Raw genomic sequence first — 23,654 nt, 5'->3', positions numbered from 1 at the left:
AGCGTTTGTCTTTCTTTATTGGGTTTCCCAATGCATAGAGCAGGACCTGGAATATAAATAGAAATGTTTACTGGGTAGGTGACTGAAAATTCATAGGTAATTCTACAGCACATACAAGATAATTGAATTTACATATTGTGTATTCATCAAATATTTATCTTGTGACTGCTGTGTGCCAGGAAGTGTTCTGGAAGAAGCAAGAGGGAACGAAGCATAGTGAGCCCTCCCCCTTTTAGGAATTACATTCTAAAGGCATCATAAACAGAAGAAGTGAATCAAATAGGTACTAAAACAAAAGCAAAGTGAAGTAGAAGAAGCTGGGATGTGCATGTGCGAAAAATACTATTTAAATAGGGTCCGGAAAGGCCTCAGTTGAGAAGATGACTTTGACTAAAGAAAAGGGGACATAAGCAATACAGTGCAGATACCTGAGGGAAGAGCATTCTAGACAGGAACAAGCAGGACCAAAGGCACAGAAGTGTCACTTTTCTGTCATACGTACTATATTATTTCTTGTAAGGTATTTGAGTTGATGTTTAAATTTTACTATATAAAATTCAAGGCATAGAGGACTTGCCTGACCCTGGAGAAAAGTGATATACATTCAGATTGTGGTCAGCCTTTGTCAATGGCTATGTGGGGGCCCTTCTCTCTGGCCAAGAAAGATGTCAGGGCTGTGACAGCAACAGTTAGTTTAGGAGCAAGTCTGTGGGAGTTGCCAATGGACAGTACAAATATAAAACTAACCCTGAAGAGGTACTTGGCTCTTTTAAGTTTTTTTTTCCACATTCATTCTGGTCTTTGATCCTTTGAGCAATCCCATTTTACAGAAAAGGAATCTTCTCTGGAGACAGTGATTCAGAAAACTGTGGCGACTTCCCTGGGTGCTCTGGTGGAAAGCACTGTCCTGTCATTGAGAGCTCTGACTCCAGGCTTTCCCACCTGTAGCTTGGATGTGCTGCCACTCTGGCTTTGTGGCAAAGGAGGCAGCGTCTCTTTTTGTGGAGCTGAGTGATCTCTCTGGCATGCTAGTGTGTGGGTGATTTCCAGCAGGATATTTTCATGGGTAGTTCTGAGTCTGGAGGTAAAACCTCAGCTCCTGTAAGTGACGGATAAGATCTTCAGTGAACTGGCTGGCTCTGCCTTGCCCTTCCAGGTGCTTTCCTGATGCAACCTCTTTTGAAGCCTATGTTTAGCTGCTCAGAACTTTTATTTCTCTGAATTTAAATTCTTCTGTGTGTCTCTGTGCATGCATATACAACCTGTACTGCAAGCTACCCGATTCTTCCACACACTATATGGATGAGTCAGCCCACAGGTGCTGCCTTCCCTGCCTCCACCACAGACACTGGCCTTTTCCCCCTCTTTGCTCTTTGCATGTTGCCGCAGTCTTGGCTGGGCACAGAATCACGAGCCACCACACAGCTTTGTAGATTCAAACAGCAATTCTTTATTCCCGAACTCACACGGGCCTCCACACACGTTCTGGGGCAATCCCAGTTCTGCTGCCACCCAATTCACCTACTCCACGAGGCTTTTTTCCCAAAATGCTCTCTGAATCTCACGAGAACTCAACGGGAGCTCAGGCAGCAGGAACACCCTAATTCCAGCAGCAATAATCCTCAACATCGAACTTCCCTAAAACCCAAGGTCTTAAACTGGGAACGCCCTAAACCCAAGGACCGGGATACTATACTTCCTCAAACTGCAGGATACACCCTAATCCTGGATCCACACTCGTCCTTGAGTAGGGTCATCTTTCTCAAACACACATGCAAGGTCACAGCAAATTTAACATGGGGTACGCTGGCAAGGAAATCGATGCATCATTCCTACTTGGTAATGGCCCTCAGCAGCATGTGCCCCAGGCAAGTAGTTCCTTTGGGATATTAAAATTGATGTGCATCTTACCTTATTTGAGTGTAGGAATACCACTGCCCCCTGGGTCCCCAGGACACTGTAGTTAAAAAGTGACCATTAATTGGCAAGTGAATAACTTCAGGAATCATATCAACTGAGTGTGTCAGGAAGCTCTTTAAGCTTTCAGATTTGTGGTTTTGAGTCCTGAACCTCTAGGGTTGAAAGGAAGTACAGGTAGGTATAATAGCTGGATGTTTGAAGAACACAAGAGTTTTCTGTTAACTGCCTAATGCCTCATTATTTGAGTCTTTTCAGCATCTTCCTCTGCATAAAACTGCACTGCTGAGTTTGGAATTAAATATGACAAACTCCTGATGAATCATCTTGGAAATTGAAATCAAAGTGGTTTCAATTTGTTGCCTACGCATGATAACACCCAGTGGAACTTAGCTTTCACTCAGTTGTCAGTTCAGCTTGTTTCTCATTCCACAGTCTTTTCACATTTTCTCTTTCCATCCCTGTCGTCATGTGCTGTGGGGATGCTAACTGAGGTTGATAGAATGTGCAGGAGTTCTGGTACAAGGTCTGGGCATCATGCAGGGCAGCAGTGTCCTGAGCCAGCCACAGAGGCCTTGGAACTTGGCAGCTTTGTGAGAGGATCATTGGGGCAGTGCACCTCACCTGCATTTTTCTTTGTGGTTTTGTATGATGATGATTGGCAAATGGTCAGTAGGAATTCATTTTCTCTACTAACCTTTGCCCTAATTAACTTATTTTTATATTAAAGAAATGATACGCACATGACCAAAAAATGCAAGTGGTTAAAATGATATACAATAGTTAGTGTTTCTCTTTTGTATCTATTAAAAAACATTTTATGGCTATACATATTTACATAACTATTTTTAGGTGAATGAGTAAACCATGCATATTGTACTATACCTTAATCTTTTTTTCACTTACAGCTCACCTTTATAGTTATTATAAATGTATCTTCAAATACAATCTTTCTAGCATTCTTTTAAGTCTTTAAGTTTTCAAAAGATGAAAATGGAAACAAATTTTTTAGTTTATAGGCTAGGGAAGCAAACAAGCAGTGATGAAATTCAAAGCTTTATGGTAGACTATTTCTTTTTTTTTATTGGTTGTTCACAACATTACAAAGCTCTTGATATATCATATTTCATACATTGGATTGAAGTGGGTTATGAACTCCCAATTTTACCCCAAATGCAGATTGCAGAATCACGTTGGTTACACATCCACAATTTTACATAATGCCCTATTAGTAATTGTTGTATTCTGCTACCTTTCCTATCCCCTACTATCCCCCCTCCCCTTCCCTCCCATCTTCTCTCTCTACCCCATCTACTGTAATTCATTTATCTCCTTGTTTATTTTCCCATTCCCGTCACAACCTCTTATATGTAATTTTGTATAGCAATGAGGGTCTCCCTTCATTTCCATGCAATTTCCCTTTTCTCTCTTTCCCTCCCATCTCATGTCTCTGTTTAAGGTTAATCTTTTCTTCCTGCTCTTCCTCCCTGCTCTGTTCATAGTTGCTCTCATTATATCAAAGAAGACATTTGGTATTTGTTTTTTAGGATTGGCTAGCTTCACTAAGCATAATCTGCTCTAGTGCCATCCATTTCCCTGCAAATTCCATGATTTGTCATTTTTTAGTGCTGCGTAATATTCCATGGTGTATAAATGCCACATTTTTTTTATCCATTCATCTATTGAAGGGCATCTGGATTGGTTCCACAGTCTAGCTATTGTGAATTGTGCTGCTATGAACATCTATGTGGCAGTATCCCTGTAGCATGTTCTTTTAAGGTCTTCAGGGAATAGACTGGAAATCCATATGCAACAAAATGAAACTGAATCCCTTTCTCTCGCCATGCACAAAAGTTAACTCAAAATGGATCAAGGAGCTTGATATCAGAGACTCTGCGTCTGATAGAAGAAAAAGTTGGCTCCGATCTACATATTGTGGGGTCGGGCTCCAAATTCCTTAATAGGACACCCATAGCACAAGAGTTAATAACAAGAATCAACAAATGGGACTTACTTAAACTAAAAAGTTTTTTCTCAGCAAGAGAAACAATAAGAGAGGTCAATAGGGAGCCTACATCCTGGGAACAAATTTTTACTCCTCACACTTCAGATAGAGCCCTAATATCCAGAGTATACAAAGAACTCAAAAAATTAGACAATAAGATAACAAATAACCCAATCAACAAATGGGCCAAGGACCTGAACAGACACTTCTCAGAGGAGGATATACAATCAATCAACAAGTACATGAAAAAAATGCTCACCATCACTAGCAGTCAGAGAAATGCAAATCAAAACCACCCTAAGATACCATCTCACTCCAGTAAGATTAGCAGCCACTATGAAGTCAAACAACAACAAGTGCTGGCGAGGATGTGGAGAAAAGGGTACACTTGTACATTGCTGGTGGGACTAAAAATTGGTGCGGCCAATTTGGAAAGCAGTTTGGAGATTCCTGGGAAAGCTGGGAATGGAACCACCATTTGACCCTGCTATTGCCCTTCTTGGACTATGGTAGACTATTTCTAAAATGTGTTTTTTTTAAGTTACTAATTGAAAATACTAAGTAGAAAATGATCTCAAGCAAAATACAGTCCTAAAGCGGAAATGTACCACTTGAATAAAACTTCCTGAAAAGATATTACCAAGTCATTGAGCATTATGTTGTCACAAATCTTTATGTATATTTTGTTTTTACAGCGATTTGACCGTATTCTTTAAATAAATAAATTTTATTCAAAATCCTGAAGAACTGAATTGCCAGATTTTTTTTTGGGGGGGGGATAAACTAATCTAACTCTTCACACTTTACTTTTTAAATTCCTGATGGTTTTTATGCTATTAGTCTTTACTGTGAAGTTTTGCAATATCATTGTGAATACTGAATATTTCAAAGCTACCTATGCAGTCCTGCACAATCTTCGCGTGGGCTAAAACTTTCATACTTAGGAATCAGCATCTTATGAATCATGTCATTGTCTTGGGCGAGGACAAGAGGAACAGAAGTTTAAATGTATTCTATACACCAGAGACCCTTGAGTGATGGCCAGTATGAGGCCAAGTAGAACACTCGTGGAGACCTGGTCAGTTGGTGTGAAAGCAGTGACAGTTGGCCAAGGACCAGCTGCAAGACTACAGCTGTAGGTGCCTCAAGTGCAGACTGGGTATCTGGGGAAACAGGACCAGTTGTTCCACTCTCACTGCTGGTTGCTGTGAGGGTTGAGTGAGAAGCTTATGGAATGCTTCAGAAGCTTGAGATGCTGTGCACTTGGGTAGTGCATGGATGTGTGAGCTGAAGTACTGGGTTAAGAGGGGATTCTTGAATTATTTTAAGAAAAGTGGTGATACAAGCTCATGGGGGAAATTTTTCGTAAAATTTGGATTGAATGTTTGAAGCAATCATAACTAAATTCCTTGAGGAAGAGGTAGAAAGAGGTTGTGGCAATAATAAAATAACTGGCGGAGGTAGCTAGGACTTACTACATGCTTATCCACCCAGTCTTATTTCTTAACTCTAGAAGCGGAAAACTAGATGCTTAGGAGGGAAATATGAGCAATCTAGGCCTTTGCTTCCAATTCTTTGATTCCCCTCATACCTAATTTTACTTTTCCTTAGAAGCCTTGGTGAGAAACTCTTTTCTCCTTAGTATTATTTTACACCATAAATTGAAGTACCTGAAAACCTTCCTATGCACTTAAAAAATACTTATTAATCCATAAATTGTTAGCCATTGGAAGCCTGCAGTCAGAGAATTAAAGGAATAACCCTGTTCACCTCCATAAGATAATCTCAAAAGGAAAGCATATCAGACAGGTAATTGAAAATGCTTTTCTTGTTCATGATTCTAAAATAGTGTTCTTCTACTTAGAGAAGAACATATAGATAGGTCTTTCAAACAGAGATATTAAGAGACAACTGTCTTAAGAGGTTCTTGGTAATAACCAAGGCTCAGTACATGTATATTTACCATTAGGACTGTTCCATTGAAATATTAGATTTTTGTTCTTAAATATTTTTGGGGGATAGTGAATAAATTTGTACAAAGTCTATGGAATAAAAATTACTCATAGAGGAGCTAGAAAGTTTCTACTTAAGTGAAGGAGAAGAGATTAAAGTTGTTTAAACTGGGGGAATTTTTTGGATATAATTTGTGGGTCTGAAAAATTATATTTTTCAACAAATTATTAGTGGAGGAATAAATGAGAGAGATGTAGAGCTTCCTCGTTTCCACACCTGGAGGGATTTACAAGGGTTTATTTTATTTTAATGATTGAATTCTTGTTACTTTCATAGGATTTTAGTCTTAGAAAGGTGATCATTTGGTGAAGCTCGTCTTTTTCCATCTGAGGAAACTGAGCATCAGAAGATCGAGAAGGAATCAATTGCTCCCTCCTTGGAGTTCCCAGGACTCTTGGCTTGTGGTTCTGTAATGAGCTTGTATTCAGATGTCTTCTGTGAATTGCTTATGTGTACATTGTTGTCAGTCAGTGGTTTGTAATTCCTTGAGAGTAAGCTCTGAGTCCAGTTCACTTTCATAGAATCGTGGGGAGCAGGGTCCTTTATTATTGCCTCCCAGTGAACCACAAGGAGGGTGTGTTTACTGATATTCTTTTATAGGCAAGGAAGCAGATAAGAAATAATTCCAAATTGCCTCTATTCAGTGAGGGAGCTATGTATGGGAATATGAACTAGAACTACTGACTTAAAAGCCAGCTCAGGGGGCTGGGGTTATGGCTCAGCGGTAGAGTGCTTGCCTAGCATGTGCGAGGCCCTGGTTTCTATCCTCAGCACTACACAAAAGGTATGTGTCCAACTACAAATAAAAAATAAAATACTAAAAATAAAAAAAGCCAGCTCAGTGTGCCCAACTTCACCATCTACCTGGTGCATGCACAACACTGTGTTCTGGAAAAAGTGAATTCATGAAGTAAACATGGTCTCTGCTCTCCAGATGCTCTAATGTAATGTTAAGAGAAGGCAATGTAAGTTATATAATAGAGGTACAATTAAAGACAGTGCTTGTGTGAGTGTGTGTGTGTTAAATGCCTCTTAGCAAGTTCCATCATTCTCTTCATTTTTTTCAAATTGCCTGCATCTTGCCAGACTTGATTCCTAAAATATATAGGAGCATGTATACTATATGTTCTCACAACCCTGAAAGCTGTGTTATTACTGCCAGTTCATAGTTGTTAAGTAACTTGCACAAGGTCACTCGTCTGCTAGCTTCTGCATGTCTGCTTATTTCACCATACCCTGACATTTTGTTTATTGGCAAAAGGAGATTTCATCCATCCTTTTTGTCACATATGAATGTGCAGGTTTTATGTGGAGACTCAAAACTTTCTTTCTGGATGAGAGCTGCATAAATATTAGTAGCAATAATTATGCTTATTATTGCTGAGTGCTGCCATTTTGTAGCTTTGCTCTCCTCTTTGCCTTGGAATCTGTATAATAAATTGTATGAGAATGTAAGGAGAATAGAAATAAGATGTCTTACTACTGAGTTGAAGTGCCAAGTGTGTACAGCACCCCCCTTATGATGGAATACAGAGCAGGTGTGGATGGGCTAGCTGGCCCATGAGCCACATCCCTGTACCAGAAAACTACAGAGGAGACTGTGCCCATGATGGCTTCAGGGTGATACTCCAAAGGGTTCAGTCAACAGGTGGAAAGGGGAGGAGGAGGTTGATGTCAGCCATAGTCTTTCTAAGAGTGGAAGCATTGGATCCCCTTTGCTTATATCCATCACTGGAAATACTGTTATAGACAGTTGGTTCCCAAATAGCTAACTAATTGCAGTTAGATGTGGTTTATTCACTTCATCTTTCTTTCTGGCTCTATCTGCCTATGAAGGCCTTAGCACATATTCTAGCCTTTTCTGGAATTAGTATTCCCGTTGACTATCTTACTACTGACACCTGAGTAATTAGCATTCATGTTAACCTCTTACAAGGAGAACTCTTAGACACTTGCCCGAGTCCCACACTTCTGTATTCCCATAGTACCCCATGCTTACTTGTGTTCTGATATTTGCAATTATTTGCTTGTTTCTTTTTTTTTCTATATTTGTTTATGACCTTTGGGTACTTTGGTCCCATCCCGTTCCTTTTTTAAAAAAAAAAAACTTATTTCTTTTAATTAGGTATGAATGACAGCAGAATTTATTTTGATTCATTGTACCCAATTGCAGCAGCACCCTTTTCATTTCTCTGGTTGTACACAATGTAGCGTCGTACCGGATGTGTAGTCATACCTAGGATAATGATGTCCATCTCAGTACACCATCTTTCCTGCCTCCATGCCCAATCCCTTCCCCTCCCTCCATTTTTCCTATGCTGCCCGCTCCCCCCCCCCAATTATGGATCAGCATCCATTTATCAGAACATTCTGCCTTTGTTTTTTGGGGGAGGATTGGCTTACTTAGCATAATATTCTCCAACTTCGTCCATTTACTTGCAAATGCCATAATTTTATTCTCTTTTAGTGCTGAGTAATATTTTGGGTGTGTGTGTGTGTGTGTGTGTGTGTGTGTGTGTCATTCAGTTTCTTTATCCATTGATCTATTGATGGGCATCTGGATAGGTTCCACAGTTTAGCTATTGTGAATTCAGCTGCTATAAACATTGATGTGACTGAGTTACTATAGTAGCTGATTTTAAGTCTTTTGGGTATAGACCGAGGAGTGAAATAGTTGGGTCAAATGGTGGTTCCATTCCAAATTTTCTAAGGAATCTCCATACTGCTTTCCAGATTGGTTGCACCAATATTCAGTCCCACCACTTTTCTCCCACATCCTCACCAACATTTATTGTTGTCTGTGTTCTTGTTAACTGCCGTTTTTGACTGGCATGAGATGAAGTCTTAGAGTAGTTTTGATTTACATTTCTCTAATTACTAGAGATGTTGAGCATTTTTTCATATATTTGTTGATCAAATGTATATCTTCTGAGAAGTATCTGTTCAGCTTCTTAGCCCATTAATTGATTGGGTTGTTTGCTTTTTTGGTGTTAAGTTTTTTGAGTTCTTTTTATATCCTGGATATTAGTACTCTGATGTGCATGTAACAAATATTTGCTCCCAAAATGTAGATTCTCTCTTCACCTCATTGTTTCTTTTGCTGAGAAGAAGCTTTTTATTTTGAGTCCATTCCATTTATTCTTAATTTTATTTCTTACATTTTAGAAGTCTTGTTAAGGAAGTCGGGGCCTAATCCCACATAATGAAGATTTGGGCCTATTTTTTTCCTCTATTAGGCGCAGAGTCTCTGGTCTAATTCCTAGGTACTTGATCCACTTTGATTTGAGTTTTGTGCATGGTGAGAGATAAGGGTTTATTTTCATTTTGCTGCATATTGATTGTTTCTTAATAGACTATTTCTAGAGAAAAGGGGCTTATCACTTGGTACATAGAAGGTGCACAAAAATTATTAAATGAATGAAAGATGTTCCCATGTCTTACTGTGATAGGGTTAGTATTCAAATCAAGCTCTTTTCACCTGTTATTTTTGAAAGTAGGACTCAGAGTATGCATAGAGGTAGAGAAAATTTAAATATAATAAGCTTGATTTTTACACACATTTACCTGCTGGAATTCAAGGTTTCTTTAATTGTTTTTTATCCACACTCCCAGATTATTCCTTAATAGGATCAAGAGAAAAACTGTTAGGCTAGGTTTGGTGATATAGACTCGACATTGACAAATCTCCTGTGTAGCTCAAAATAATGGTTTTCACACATTAGACATGCTGACAGCTTACTATAATTAGGAGTGCATTTCTGAGAACCAAAAGTAAATTCTAAGTTGTTTTTCCCTGATTTGCTCATGTTAAAATTGTACCACATCTTCCCAGAAATCAAAGTGATTGAGTTAATGCTGTTCAATTATTACGCTCCCCATTAAATAATTCTTGTATCATGACTGAGTTTCTATTGCTTCGTTGACACCCCAGACCAACTTCAATATAAATAAATGTGGCTATTTAATCGCTTATTCTCCTTTCCTATTAGTTATTGGATTCTGGGTTTGTTCTATTTGAATGGTTTTATTATTATTAGAGAAACTGCTAAGAATCATGGAACAATAATCCCATTGAGCCTCAAATCAAGCAGAGTAAAAATTGGTTGGCTGCTTTCTTAGATGACTAGAAGAGATTCTGACTTTGGGAGCTGGGGTGGGGTTTTTTTCCCGCCTTCACTTATCCCTGGAGAAAACACTCTTCTCCTTAGCTCTCCAGCCATTTATAATGGAATTATTGAACTGCAGTTTTCTTGTGGAGAACACTTGTGGTCCACAAAACTTTAGTCAGAGGCAATGATGATGAAAACTTCTTCTAGAGTGAATTATTATAAGTGACCAGTTGGTTAGAGCAAAAAGATGATGTAGGTTTATGGCAGTGGTAAAAGCAAGAAGGTACTTTGTAAGTTGAAAGAATAGGGCTGTGAGCCAGAAACCTGTTCCTGGACTCTGTTCTTTGTCCTATCTTTGTAGTCTTCAGAGTAGTTTAAGAACCACCTCTGCAGTCGGCTCCAGGGCATTTGTGAGCCTTGATTAAAAGACCATAGTATGAAGGGCCAACCAGGCTGCCCAGTGGACTTCATTATCTTCTCTTTGTTACTTACTTGCTCATGCCTATACAATTGTGTATAAAATATAGTCTTTCCATGCCTTTCTCAGGTCGATCCCAAAGAGCTAATCAAGACGGTCACCAGGCATGTGACTGGACATGGACATGAAGCCTGGCCTGAAGACCTTGTTTCACTGACTGAGCAGTTACACTACTACAATGAGTGCCTCCTGGACTTCACTCAGGCACGACTACTTCAGGGCCTTCGGAAGGGGGTGGATGTGCAGAGGTTCACTGCGGATGACCAGTATAAAAGGGAAACTATCCTTGGCTTGGCAGAGTAAGTGATACCTTTGTCTTATGAGGGATGAATTTAAAATGGAGCACAAGTAAAATTCAGACTATTAGTTCCAGTTCCTCGAAGATTCACATTAATGGTTGGTACTAGCAGGACTTTCTGCATTTTTTCCATTCATATGAGGAATGTATGTGTCTTCCCAAAAGATCAGTAAATGCAGACATCGTAAGCCACAGATTTAAATAGTAAGCAGTGGGATTATTATTTTTTTTTATAAAGTTTCCCATGACTTTAATAGTCCAATACCAAGATTATGACGAAATTAGTATTCCTGGTCAGGAACCTCACTTTCCAAAGTACATGCAAATTTAATTTCTCCAGTATGTTAATATGAGAGACAGTTGACTGACTAGCTAAGGAAGACCCCGTGACATAGGTTCAGATGCCTTTATTGGTTCTGGGCCTCTAAGAAAAGAGAAGCTGCCTGGCACAAGTTTTCTTTTGTCAGAGGCAAGGAGCAGCTGCCAGTTTTCCTTTTGTGCCTTAACCCTTTCAAGAGAAGAGCAAGGCCTTGGATGAGGTGACAGTACAGCTCAAGGGACAGTTGTAAGAGTTGCTTTCTAGGTATGGAATTCCTTTTGGTTTTAATACTGATGTCTGTTTTTTGTTTCAGGAGTTTAGATCAGATGAGAAGTGTTTATATGTCAGGAGGTGGGAAAGTATGTTCACACATTATGGTTATTAAGACAGTTTGTTTTTAACATCACAACTTCTTAAGTGCTTACTATGGGCAAGGCACTACATAAAGTGCTCTGTAAACTTTAAATATCTTATCATAGATAACCTCATGAGTTCACATATTGTCCCATATCCTCATTGAGCTGGATGTTGCTTAGGAGTTTCAGTTGATGGTACAGATTGCTAGTCTGACTTTACCCTGGATCGGTCATGTGTCAAAGCCTTTGCATCTTCACGACACCACAGGCCTTTCCCTATATCCTGTTGCATTCTCAAGGGGCAGTAGGTGTGCAGTGCAGTCTCAGCTTCCAACCTTGAAACTAAGGCTAAATTGTGCCACATTTAGTGGTCATTCATCTCTCAGGGCAGATTCCTTCAAAATAACAAAAATGGTCTTGATTATGGTAATGGTATGTCAGTTTTCATGGTATCATTTAAATCCTTGAGAAAGTGGAAAAGTAGCCTTGATATTCTCTGATAATTTTATTATCAGACACTCCAGATTATCTTTAAAAAAAAAAAAAAGGCAGGGTGTGGAGAAATTTTCAAAAAATAATGGAAACAATCCCCGGCCATTCTCAGTTAAGGGGAGAAATATAGAATATTTTTCTCTTCCCCTCTATCCTCCTGGAAGTTCATAATTTCAGAGTCATTTAATGTCCGATTTGAAAAGACATAAGACATCTTATAGTTCAGTCTCCTTCCTTTTTGGAGGAGGAATTTGAGAATCAGAGAGCTTTAAGGAATTGCTTAGTGTCCTACAGCAGGAGATGAGCCTGGGTTTTCTAATTCTAAATTCACTGTGCTTTTCCTTTGGGCATTTTGTAATCCTTAATGCTGTGTTCATGATTTCATAGAAGAGGATTATTATGCAGAATAAAAGTTCATAAGGTAAGGCTTGCCTTCTGTCATTAGTTACATTTTGCTAGTGTTTGTCCTTTATTTACTTTTTAAAGTATTCAATTAGCCTATGCTATTTGAAGTATATATCAAAGGACAAATACATGCCTTTGATAAGTATAGAATCTTCTGTACTTTGAGTTGCTTAGAAAAGTATACAGCAGTCTTTGGGTGGCTTGTTTAAGGTGGTGAAAGTTTCTAAGGCTTTCAGCCTTACCAGTTCTGATTTTAGAGATGGCATTTCAGTGTCTTGTATAGATTTATAAAACCCATTTCTTGTTTTGCTCCTCTTTCTTCACTTGTATTACAATGTGACCATTCTTTAGTTTCTTGCTTGTTGTGTATCTATTTCACAGTTGTTTTTTGTAAGTCAGTCATTATACACATGTCTACAATAATACCTTTTCAGGGGTCAGACAGGGTGGTTTTGAAGAGGATATGACACTATTTGTTCCCTCCCATCTTTATCAAGTGATAAAAAAAAAAAAATACCGGTACTTAAACACAGTATGTCCCAATGCCAGGCGATGTGCCAGACCCCCATAATAGGAAAATAGACCCCCATTTTCTTTGTACTTCTTTATATGCCTAGAATTGATAATGGTCCCTACTCGCAACAGATTCTCATTCTGTCATGTGAGACAGGTACTCAAAAAATAAGAAAAGATTTCAGTTGACAGTGACCTAATCCCTAGGTTGACAAATTTATCTAACCCTGGATCTCTTCTTTTATAGCCCATGAGCAAAGGACGACTTTCATATTTTTAAAGGTTTGTGGAAAACAAAACAATAAAAAGGCTATGCGACAGGGACTACGGCAGTAAAGCTGAAATATTTACTATATGACTCTTTACAGAAAATGTTTACCAGCCCCTGGCTAATCAAACATATATGTCATGGTTTACTTAGGGTGAATATAGTCTGAGAAGTTAATAACAGAGATTTCATTTGTACTTTGCTGATTTGGGCCATACCTTGCCAAACAAGAATTCCATCTTGCATTTCTGCTGGGAACTAGAGGTTTTGCAGTAGACCTTAATGTGGGCACCATGGACCATTTTCTTGTACTTCTTTATATGCCTAGAGAATCTCAACCCTGGTGATGTCATTCCTTGGTTTCAACCTTCCACTTACTTTCAGTTACCTATAGAATGAGGTACATGTCCTAGAAACTTCAGGAGCCCTTTCTGCTTCATTTCTCAGAGTTCCATCTCTCTGTCCTTCCTGTTGACCATCTCTGCTTAGTTAATGCTTGTTTCAGCCTCCAGCTCAAGTTTGTTACTCTCCTATCTCTATTGTCACAGCATTTAGTAGTCTTCTTTTTTTAAACTCTATCCCCATGGTATTTAACTACTGGTTCACATCTCATATCATCTAGTAGACTGTGAGTTCCTCAAGAAATATCTTGTTTATTTTTATGTCCTAAATAACCAGCACAGTACCTGTCACAACAGAGAAAACATGCTTATTGAGTAAGTAACTATGACTTCTCAGAGAGCTACCTCACTGTAGAGATATACTATTTGCCGAGGCTCTAGAATCTGGATCAGAATTTTTTAACCTCAACATTACTGACATTTTGACTGGATAATTCTTTCTTGCGGGGTAATGGGTAGGCCTGTCCTATGTATTGTAGGGTGTTCAACAGCATCTCTAGCATCTGCCCACTAGGTGCCAATAGCACTCTTCCCATCCACCATTTGTGACAATCAAAATATTTCTAGACATTGTTAAATCTTCCCTGGGTCACAGAATTACTCATAGTTGGGAATTACTGGTCTAGATTAATTCATGGTAAATTGCTGTGTACTCGGTCGAAAAGGAACAATCAGATTCCTTGGAAGTCGTTTTCTGAATTCTTATAAAATGGCTTTTATTAAGGGCTGTAGTGACTACCCTCACAGCTGGAGAGCAATCCCAATGAAAATTGTCTTTGCCGATGAAGGTAATGTGTTCCTTCTCTCTCTTTCCTGTGCATGGTGGACATTTCTAAAGGACTCTTGAAGAAAATGTCTACAACATTGCTCTTTCTCTGGCACAGCGGTATAGCATCTCCCGTTGGGAAGTTTTTATGACCCATTTGGAGTTCCTGTTCACAGACAGTGGGTAAGCATGAAGTTCATATGAATGTTTAATGTCCATGCTTTTCTTTTCAGAGTCTATTAGAAAAAAATCTTGAAGTTACAGCGTACAACTTCAGGTTTACTTCTCAGCTATAATAGACTACTTTCCTAGTACTCTCTCCCTTTCACATTTTTGATATACCAATGTTAAGCAATAGCCTATTCATGTTTTTTAGTAATAAGAGCCTTGAGTTAGATACTTTACTGTTCATTTATATATTCATTCAGCAGTTTCTGTTGAGACTCTTCACATTGTTAGTACGTATACAGTGGTGATTCACAGTGTTAGTAGGTATACAGTGGAGAGCAAAAGCAGGCATCCTGGTTGTCTTGGAACATAGGGTATACAGTGAGAGACGACAATCAAGTAGTGACATAACCAAATGTGAAATTAAAAACAGGACAGGTACTATGTAAGAGAGACCAGTTATGCGATTTGGCATAGTTAGGGAAGGCTTTACTGTGGAGATGTGGGTTGAGTTGTGCTATGATCTGGCCATGGTTTGAGTGTTCCCAGGTGCTCATGTATTGAAATTTAACACCCATCGTGGGTGAATAGGAGAATGGGATCCTGCTATGGTGTTTAGAGGGTGGGACCTTCAAAAATAGATCAGGATTAGATAAGATTGGATGAAGTCCCCATGGTTAAATCTGGTTGCCACATAAGAAAAAAGAGGGGCCTAAGGATATAGATGCACATGTGTGCTGCCTGTGATGCTGTATGCAGCCTAGGAACTCCACCAGCAAGAAAGCCATTGCTAGATGTGGACCCTTGAGACCCCAGATCTGTGAGCTAAGTAAACCTTTTCTTTATAAGATAGCCTGCCTCAGGAATTTCATTATAGTAATGCAAAATAGACTATTACAAGCTAAGACCTAAATATTGAGTCAGAATTGATTACAAGGATAAAGGAATCATTTCCTAAGTAGACAGTATGGTAAGTGCCAAGGCCCTTTGAGGAACATGATGAGTCTGAGAGCCTGGCAGAGGAACAGGGTAGGTGAAGTCCAGTGAGTTGGGATCGTGGCACGAAATGAGACAAGCCAGATGATGCACCAAGAACATGGAGGTGTCAGCAAGGGCTGTTGACTTCTTCATAAGAATAGTAGGCTATTTAAATAGTAGGCTATTTAAGGATTTGGATGAAGGACGGGAAGATGGTATGACCAGATTTTCACTTTAAGATCACTTTCAGGGGTGAAAATGGGAGTTCAAAACACAATTTGAGTCAAATGTATGAAAGATGATATATCATGAGCTATGTAATGCTTTAAATAATCAATAAAAAAACAAAAAAAAAGATCACTTTCATGACTATGTTGAGAAAAGATCTGAAGGAAATCAGAATAGACATATACAGACTATTTATGGCACTATTATAGCAATAGTCTGCACCACAGGTGACCATAGATTGGAGTACGGCTTTAAAAGTGTAGGTGAGGCAAAGATGGGTTTGAGATATTTAAAAGGTAAAATAGATGGAACTTAATATATTAATTAACAAGAATAAATTAGATATAAAGGCAAATGAAAGGGGAGACATCAAGAAGCATCCCAGCTGGGCATTGTGGTACACACATGTAATCCTGGCAACTCTGGAGGGGAGACGGAAGGATCATGTGTTGGAAGCCAACACTGCTGACTTAGCAAAAACCTGTCTCAAAATAAAAAGAAACGGGGATGTAGCTCATTGTCCCTATGTTCAATCCCCCCACCCACTCTCATCCCCAGCTTTTTACTTGGTCCACCTTTTGGGTGGTAGCATCATTCAGTGAGATGAAACACTCTATGGAGGTCAAGCAGGGTGGAGAATGGGAAGTTATATGTACTGAAACACCCCTGTCCCCCCAAAAATGGCAGTCAGCTGTTGGAACTTAGCGATTTGGAATTCAAAGGAGAAGGTGAGGCAGAGGAACTGGCTTGGGAGTTATGTGCATGTCGCTGGTACAGAAGGTGTGTGTGTGTGTGCGCGCGCTCTGGAGAGGAGTGTATGGTCAAAGAGGCAGGCTTGAAGCAACCATGGGGGCCTTCATAGTAGCTGGTCGAGAGCTGCTAGAAAAAGGAATTAGGGGAGAGTAGTAGGATGGGAGGGGGAGAACAGGAATGGTGCTGAAGGGTATCATGGCCAGAGCCTTTTAAGAAGCAGGGAGAACTGAGTGGGGTCAAATCCTGCTGAAGGGTCAAGAGATGCTTATGATGTTGCATCTTTAATTTTTATTAGTCAGTGAAATTTTAAGTACTTCATTTTAAGTATTCATCAGGTTACTACATGGTGACACTGTTATCTATGATAAATACTGCCCTGGCCTCACTATTTTTGAGGCATAATAATATGTTCAAATAAATGTTTCTTCTGATGTGCATATTGGCATTTAAAAAAATATCATGGCATTTTGTTAATTCTTTTTTTTTTCTTTGTTACATAAAAGGATTCCATATCTGTAAAAACAGGAAGCTTCATTGGTCTCTGAATATATTATAAATTATCAGGCAGTGGAGTAATGTACAAGACTGTTCCTGGCATGTCATTATACCTGATAGCAGTGTGATTATGCAGATGCACAGCAATTACAAACCAGGAAATCATTAGCTCCTGGCATCATTACTTGTGAGTGGCAAAGCACTTGATATTGATTTAGCAAGTGTGTTAGGTCCTCTGTGTTCTTTACTTAAAACCCTTTGCCTTACTATTCAAACTTTTTTTTTCCTTTGTGGACTGGGAATTGAACCCAGGGCCTTGCACATTCTAGGCAAGCACTCTGTCACTGAGCTGTAACTCCAGGCCTTTTTAAAAATTTCATTGAGACAAGGTCTTGCCAAATTGCCTGTGCGGTTCTGGAACTTGTGGTCTTTTTGCCTCAGCTTCTTTTGTAACTGGGGCAACAAGTGTGCATCACCTCTTCCAGACAACTAGTTAATCAAACTTGGCAATCTGATTATTAGAAATCAGCCTTGTTAATACAAAAATTGCCCATCATTAATTGGTTGAATTAATAGTAAATTAGTAAATAAAACTGTTCCTTTAAAAAAAAATCACCCCTCCCCTCCATGGAGTTCATCCCCCTGTCATTGTACCTTCTCCCTCCTCTCTTGGTGGACTTGGAGGTGTGACCCCCACAGCAGCTTCATAGTCGGGTGTGGTGGAATGTCCTCAGCCTGTGGAGTATGAGCCTCCAGTTGGATGGCTAGATCAGATCCTATTGATGTCATCCTATTTCTGTGTCCTTAGACCAGAACATTCACTTCCCTGAAGTTCATTTTCTTGACTTTAAGGAATAATAAAATGATTTAATGGTAAAATATTTAACCTACAGCAGGCAATGCATGATCAGTGCCTCACTAAGGGCAGTTATTCCCTGTAGCTCTCAGAGTTCTCATAAACACCCATACTTGAGTTCCTGGTTTCTTTTCCCCCTTCTTATACTGTTTTAAGCAGTATACTGCTTTTCCATGGTCATGCCTAAGTCACTTGCAACTGCTGGACAGTCTCTCATGGCTGCTTAGTCCTGCTGGAGTATGTTCTGCCCTGAGGCTCGAGGTAGACTTGTCACTCACTGCAGATTTAGTATCCATTTCACCCTGAGGCTACACTAGACATTGGTGGATCTTACAGACAGCGGGAGCTCTCAGTGGGCATGTGACCTGATGGGTCAGCATGGGGTTTGGAATCAAATCAAGTTTTAAGATCCAGTGCTACTGGCCAGACCCACCAACTGTGCAGCCTTTTGAGTGTTTCCTAATTCTCTTAAGTCACTGTTTTCTTAGTTATAGGGACTATTATTCTTACCCTGGAGGGTTGTGAAGATTGGAAGAAATCTGTGGAAATTGTGTACCTAGGTGATTCTTTCAGTACTATTCTGGTTAATTCTCTTACTGTAATTTTTGTTAATTTTGCTGACTCCATGAGTGTCTCTCAGTTTTGGACACAGGATCCTTTTAAAATACTGGAGTTACGTGTCTGGTATACTAGAACTATATCTATTAATGTTGTTGATGGTATTATTATTTAGTATCTTTGTATTCTAAGCACAATGTACTGAGTCACATTCTTGTCCCCATGTAGCTTATAACCTAATAGGGACCCCTTCTTCTCCCTGTCCCCTAAAATAGCCCAAAGGTAAATTGCAAGTTTACTAAGTACCATAAAAAGGGTTCCTCTTCACAGGGACCCTAGATGTGCTGTGCTATTTTTCATAGTGAATTTCATATTCTTTAGGGAGGATTCATTCATCTCAAATGCAGAGATGGGCAAGAACATGGTATCTCTGTGAGAAGATAGAACAAACTGTAGTGAATCTGCCTTTTTCTGAGTTGAAGCAGATGAGACCAAATTTATGACTTGGGGTTGTTATTGATCATTCAGTGAGGTCTGTGTCCAGGTTGCCTTGTTGTAAAGTATTCTGTCTACCTCTTCCAGGTTCCTCTCCCTTGAAGACCCTGACACAATTGAGGAGGTGGTATCAGAGTGATTAGTATATGAAGGGGGGAGATTTAAAGCCATACCTATTTCCTAGAATTTAAGGTACCTCAGTTTATTAAAGGCTTGTTATAACTTTGACAATTAAAACAAAAATCCAGGACCAGGAAAGATACATATTAGAGTAGGGAATGTTGCATGTAGATATTCAGATCATGGGCCTTTCAGGGTTTTTTAAATTGAGCCATAAATTTGGTTCTAATTTCTTTCTTTGTTTTTGGTCAGGGCTGGGGATCAAACCCAGGGCCTTGCATATATATATATATATATATATGCCAGGCAAATGCTCTGCTACTGAGCTCCATCTCCAGCCCTTGATTTTTCTTTTGATCTAAGGAGAGAGAACTTGAACAGAACTGTTGTTTGTATACACACACACACATACACACAAATCCACAAGGCCTTAAAAAATGAAGATAACTAATTTCCATTGCTTTTAATTTGACCACTCCATTCATAGCAGAAAATGTTCTATTAAGGAACTCATGGAGAATCAGTGTGACAGAAACTAGTCTGAGATATTCATTGCTGATTCTTCCATCAACTCTCTGGGTGTTTTTTTTTTTTTTTTTTGAAAAGTTAGTGACATTCATTTTGCCTACATTTTCCCTATAGTAGTCACAGGTGCTGCTGCAAGCTGCATTGCAGCCCCAGGCTGCCGTGTCGGGGTCATCTTGAGGCATTCACACCCTACCCTTCTTGGGTTGATCCCCTTGCACGAGTAGTTGTAAGTTAGCATGCTGGTCATTCCTGTGGATTTGTAGACCTCCATGCTTTGTGACTGACTAGTCTTTGGGGAAATGGCCATAAGTACTCTACTGAACTGTCTCTCTCATATACAATCTCATATGAAAATATTGGCTCTGTTGCTTTATTGAGTAAAACAGATCTGAATTTGGGAGACCCAACTTGGAATCAGTTTCCATCTCTTACTAGTTATGGGAGTTTTATCTGTACTTTGGCTTACCTCGGAGAACAAGAATAACGAGGTCTTCTGCAGAGAGTTACTGTAAGGAGTAAACGAGGCAATCAATCGGGCAGAAGCACTGGCAGGTTATTGCTAAATTCCATTTAAATCCCATCCCCTTGCTCTCTTCAGCCTCGCCCTGCAGCCCTCTCCCATTCTCTTTCTTCCTCCTCCCTCTCACATTCTAAGTATCCCTTTCAGTCAGCTAATGGAATTGCATTATCACTCAGTCTTAGACTGAGTACAGAAAAATGTATTTAAATAAACTTCTTTTCTAACTTTCAATACTTGCTGATTTTGAGTCATATTTTGGGGCGATTGGCAACTTGAAGCCGTGACAGAACACCTTGATGGTGGGATTAGTACTAAAAGTTTATCCCTTATGCATCGAGTACAGCTAACGCTAGCTTCTTCCTGTAGTTAATCTTTGAAAGTTAAATATGCACTGTATGTTTAAGTTGCTTTATACCTAAACTTGGTTCAGGAAAATGTACTTAAACTGTTTTTAAGGGTAATCATTAAGTTGATTACTGAAAAGTCCATAGTGGTTTCATGGTATTTCTTCCTACTCTCTTGAATGTAAGTTCTTTGGAATTGTTTTCTAGGCAGAGATTTCATTTCTTGTTCCAAAGGGAAGATAACAGCGTCTTTCAATGGAAACTATTAAAACAGCTATTGATTACTGGCATCTATAAAAGATCTCAGCACATTGTAATTTACTGAAAAGGGAGGTTTGGGTATTTATAAAGTGTCAGTAAAGGTATTCCACTATCTGTCTTGACAAGATAATTAGGTAAAATTGCACATGAGGCAAACTGAATTGTAGGCACAGAAGGATAAGTGGGTGGGCACAGGAAAAATTAATGTTGATTGAGACAGACTAGATCCAAAATCGAGTCAAACACAGATGAACTAAATAGACTGTTATGATTTAGTCATTGTTTTCCATTTTGTGGATGAATCTGTCTTGAATACTGTTTATCAGGGTGTTAGGAGTGAAGTGTGACATCAGAGCCCTTCGAGATCATTGCAGCAGTGCTTTCTGTGCTGTTTCTCAAGCGGTTGTTAGTTTGGACACTTGACCTTCTTGAGTCAATGGCTGCTGTGTGATGTGTGGACAAACTTAGACTTTTGAGTCCAGACAGATCGGGATGCTTGGACTTAGGCAAGTCATGTAACCTATCTTGATAGCAGTTTCTTTAACTATGAGTTGATAATGACCCAGTTTTAACTTGCTAGCCTAGCTGTCACCATAATCAAGGCAAATTTGTTTTTCTTCTCTGTTCTGCACCTTTTTCTGCTTGCAAGTCTTTGTCAATATGCATCATCTTATCGGGGCTACATGGCTTATTATTTATCTCCTCATGTCTTCAGACCTCATTTTGTAAGTTACTGTGAGTCACTTTCCTATACTACCATGTGCAGTTTTTTTTTTTTTTTTTCCCCCAGAGATGACATTGCACAATTAAGAGTAATGATAGGGTCAAGAGTATTTTCCGAACAGTCGCCGTTTCTGCTGTCCTGTTCCATGATCAGGCCTTGTGCTTTCTTGCTGTGGTACTTTGAATCATGTTATTTCTGCTTCATTCCTTTCTACAATGTCAAACTCAAGTACTTCTTTGTCTTCTGTTATCATTGATTTCTACTTCTGCAGTCATAGCTTTTAGTCGTCTTTATCTTAATTAGAATACAATTTTATGTCCTTTGTCAGCACTTACCATTGGTTTGCATTGTTGTTCAATGCCAAGTACGGAAAACTAAACTCGATTTTCAGACCTGGAGGAGAGTTCTGTGCTGTAAATCTTTATATCCTTCCCAGAGCACAGTGCTTTGTATGTAGATGACACCTATTTATAAAGGACATCCACTCATGCATTTGTAAGTCATGTTATTGAATGGTTCTTTTGTATCACACACTGGACCTTGGTACTGATAAACTAAAGTTAAACAAGATGTAATGTGATCTATGCCATCATAGTATAATAGTTATATATGTTATGGGTATCAGAATATTTAGCATGTCAGTGACTCAGAAGAGGCAGTGAAGGAAAATTTTATAGATAGGTATATTTTTGCAAGTATTTGAACTGTCTTAATGGAAAACAACATTTCTCTTGAAGTGAAAGTAAAAAGAAACGTTTTTAAAATTATATTTTGATTTTATAGATTGTCTCTTTTATCCCAAGAATTTTTATAGTCTCATAAAAGTTTTAAAACACAATTTATATTGTTCATGTACAAAAACCAAACACATATCCCCTTTGACACTTTCTAAAAATGGTATTTCTAGTAAACAGGGTATCATATTTCAGAGAGGTTGCTTTAAAGTCATCTGAAATCTAACTTTCTTGCCCAGGGTCTCATTGTTGCCCCCAGATACTTTTATTTCTGCCTGTGGGAATCTTGGAAACTGGACGTTTCTGTTAGTCTGTAGGGCTGCCTTAAGGACCCTTAAAATTGGAGCACTAAAAATACGTTTTCTCTAGGCCATTGTGGTGACACTAGACCTGATAATTCTATCCAGGGACAAACGTAGACCAAAGTGGACTCCTTTCCTTTCTGTCCAAAACACAGATCAAACAAACAAAAAAATGCTTGATTTTTTTTTTTTACCCCAATAAGTTAACCTTAAATGGTTTTTATTATATTACGAAGACATTTACATTAGTATGAAAATATTAAGATATGTGTTTTGTTCAAGTAGTATTACTAAAGTTAATTCAAGAGAAAATACACTTATTTCTTCTTTGCCATTTTATTTGAACACAGTATAAAATTGGGATCTATAGAATATCAATTCAAGACTCTTAGATATAACACTTATGCCTGAAAGTTTGGACTTTTTCTTCCCCTCGCTGTTTCCTGAATTCTTGAAATAAGGTTGTAGTGTTTCTATACTGAAGTGCAGATTTAAATTTTTTTCTTGTGACATGGGTAAATGATTTACAGTGGAAGCTGATAGATCTTGGTTTGTATTCTAGCTGGGAAGCATTGAACAACCCTTCTGATGCAGGGACGCCCTCCTTCACAGGGCTGCTGGGCCCGTACGTGATATGAGGGCCATGCGGTGTAGTGGTCGGCATCCGACGTGTGTTGTTATCCTCTCTTAAGAGCTTCCTGGATCCTGCTGGCTGAAAGTCTTTGATTAGGCAAGAGGAAGGGATCTGAATGAAGTAGACTTTCCAGCTGAGTTTTAAAAAATTATGCTGTTGGATAAAGGAACCAAATCTCAACACTTTCTTTGGCTCTTAATTTCAGTTTGTCCACAGGAGAAATTGAAAAGCGGGCCCAAGCCCTTCATCTCCTCCAGACTTTGAAGACTGATCCTGAAGCCTTTCAGAAGCACATGGCCAAGTATATTTACCCCACTATTGGTGGCCTTGATCACGAAAGGCTGCTGTATTATTTCACTCTTCTGGAAAACAGTGGATGTGCAGACTTAGGTAGACATGCCATTAAGCCAGAAACCCACATTCGGCTGCTGAAGAAGTTTAAAGTTTTCGCATCAGGTAGGATGCTCATGTCGCCGCTCAAACTTGGGTTTTTTTGTACACAATTAGAATTATATACACAGAATATTGAAGTTGATCAACTGTAGTTACTATTCTGTTTTTTCAATTCCTTCCCTAACAGCTGAGGGAATTAAATATCAGAAAAAGTAAGAGACCT

The 23,654-nt window shown here is 39.0% G+C and overlaps 1 protein-coding gene across 1 annotated transcript in view; it reads left to right on the top strand.

The window, feature by feature from the left end:
- The window catches only part of LOC308646287 (NBAS subunit of NRZ tethering complex-like), a gene marked incomplete at its 3' end in the record, with an annotated part of 80,258 nt that overhangs the window by 41,765 nt on the left and 14,839 nt on the right, over nt 1–23,654 (top strand). The window contains exons 8-10 of the mRNA XM_081289021.1: nt 10,592–10,821; nt 14,413–14,523; nt 23,244–23,494. Of these exons, the coding sequence (XP_081145147.1) occupies nt 10,592–10,821; nt 14,413–14,523; nt 23,244–23,494 (592 nt within the window). The remainder of the gene's footprint in view (nt 1–10,591; nt 10,822–14,412; nt 14,524–23,243; nt 23,495–23,654) is intronic.

The sequence above is a fragment of the Spermophilus citellus genome, assembly GCF_964194105.1.
Source record: "Spermophilus citellus genome assembly, chromosome: 1".
Classification (NCBI taxonomy): domain Eukaryota; kingdom Metazoa; phylum Chordata; class Mammalia; order Rodentia; family Sciuridae; genus Spermophilus; species Spermophilus citellus.
Note: the sequence above shows the minus strand (reverse complement) of the source record. Positions and strands in the feature narration are given on the sequence as shown.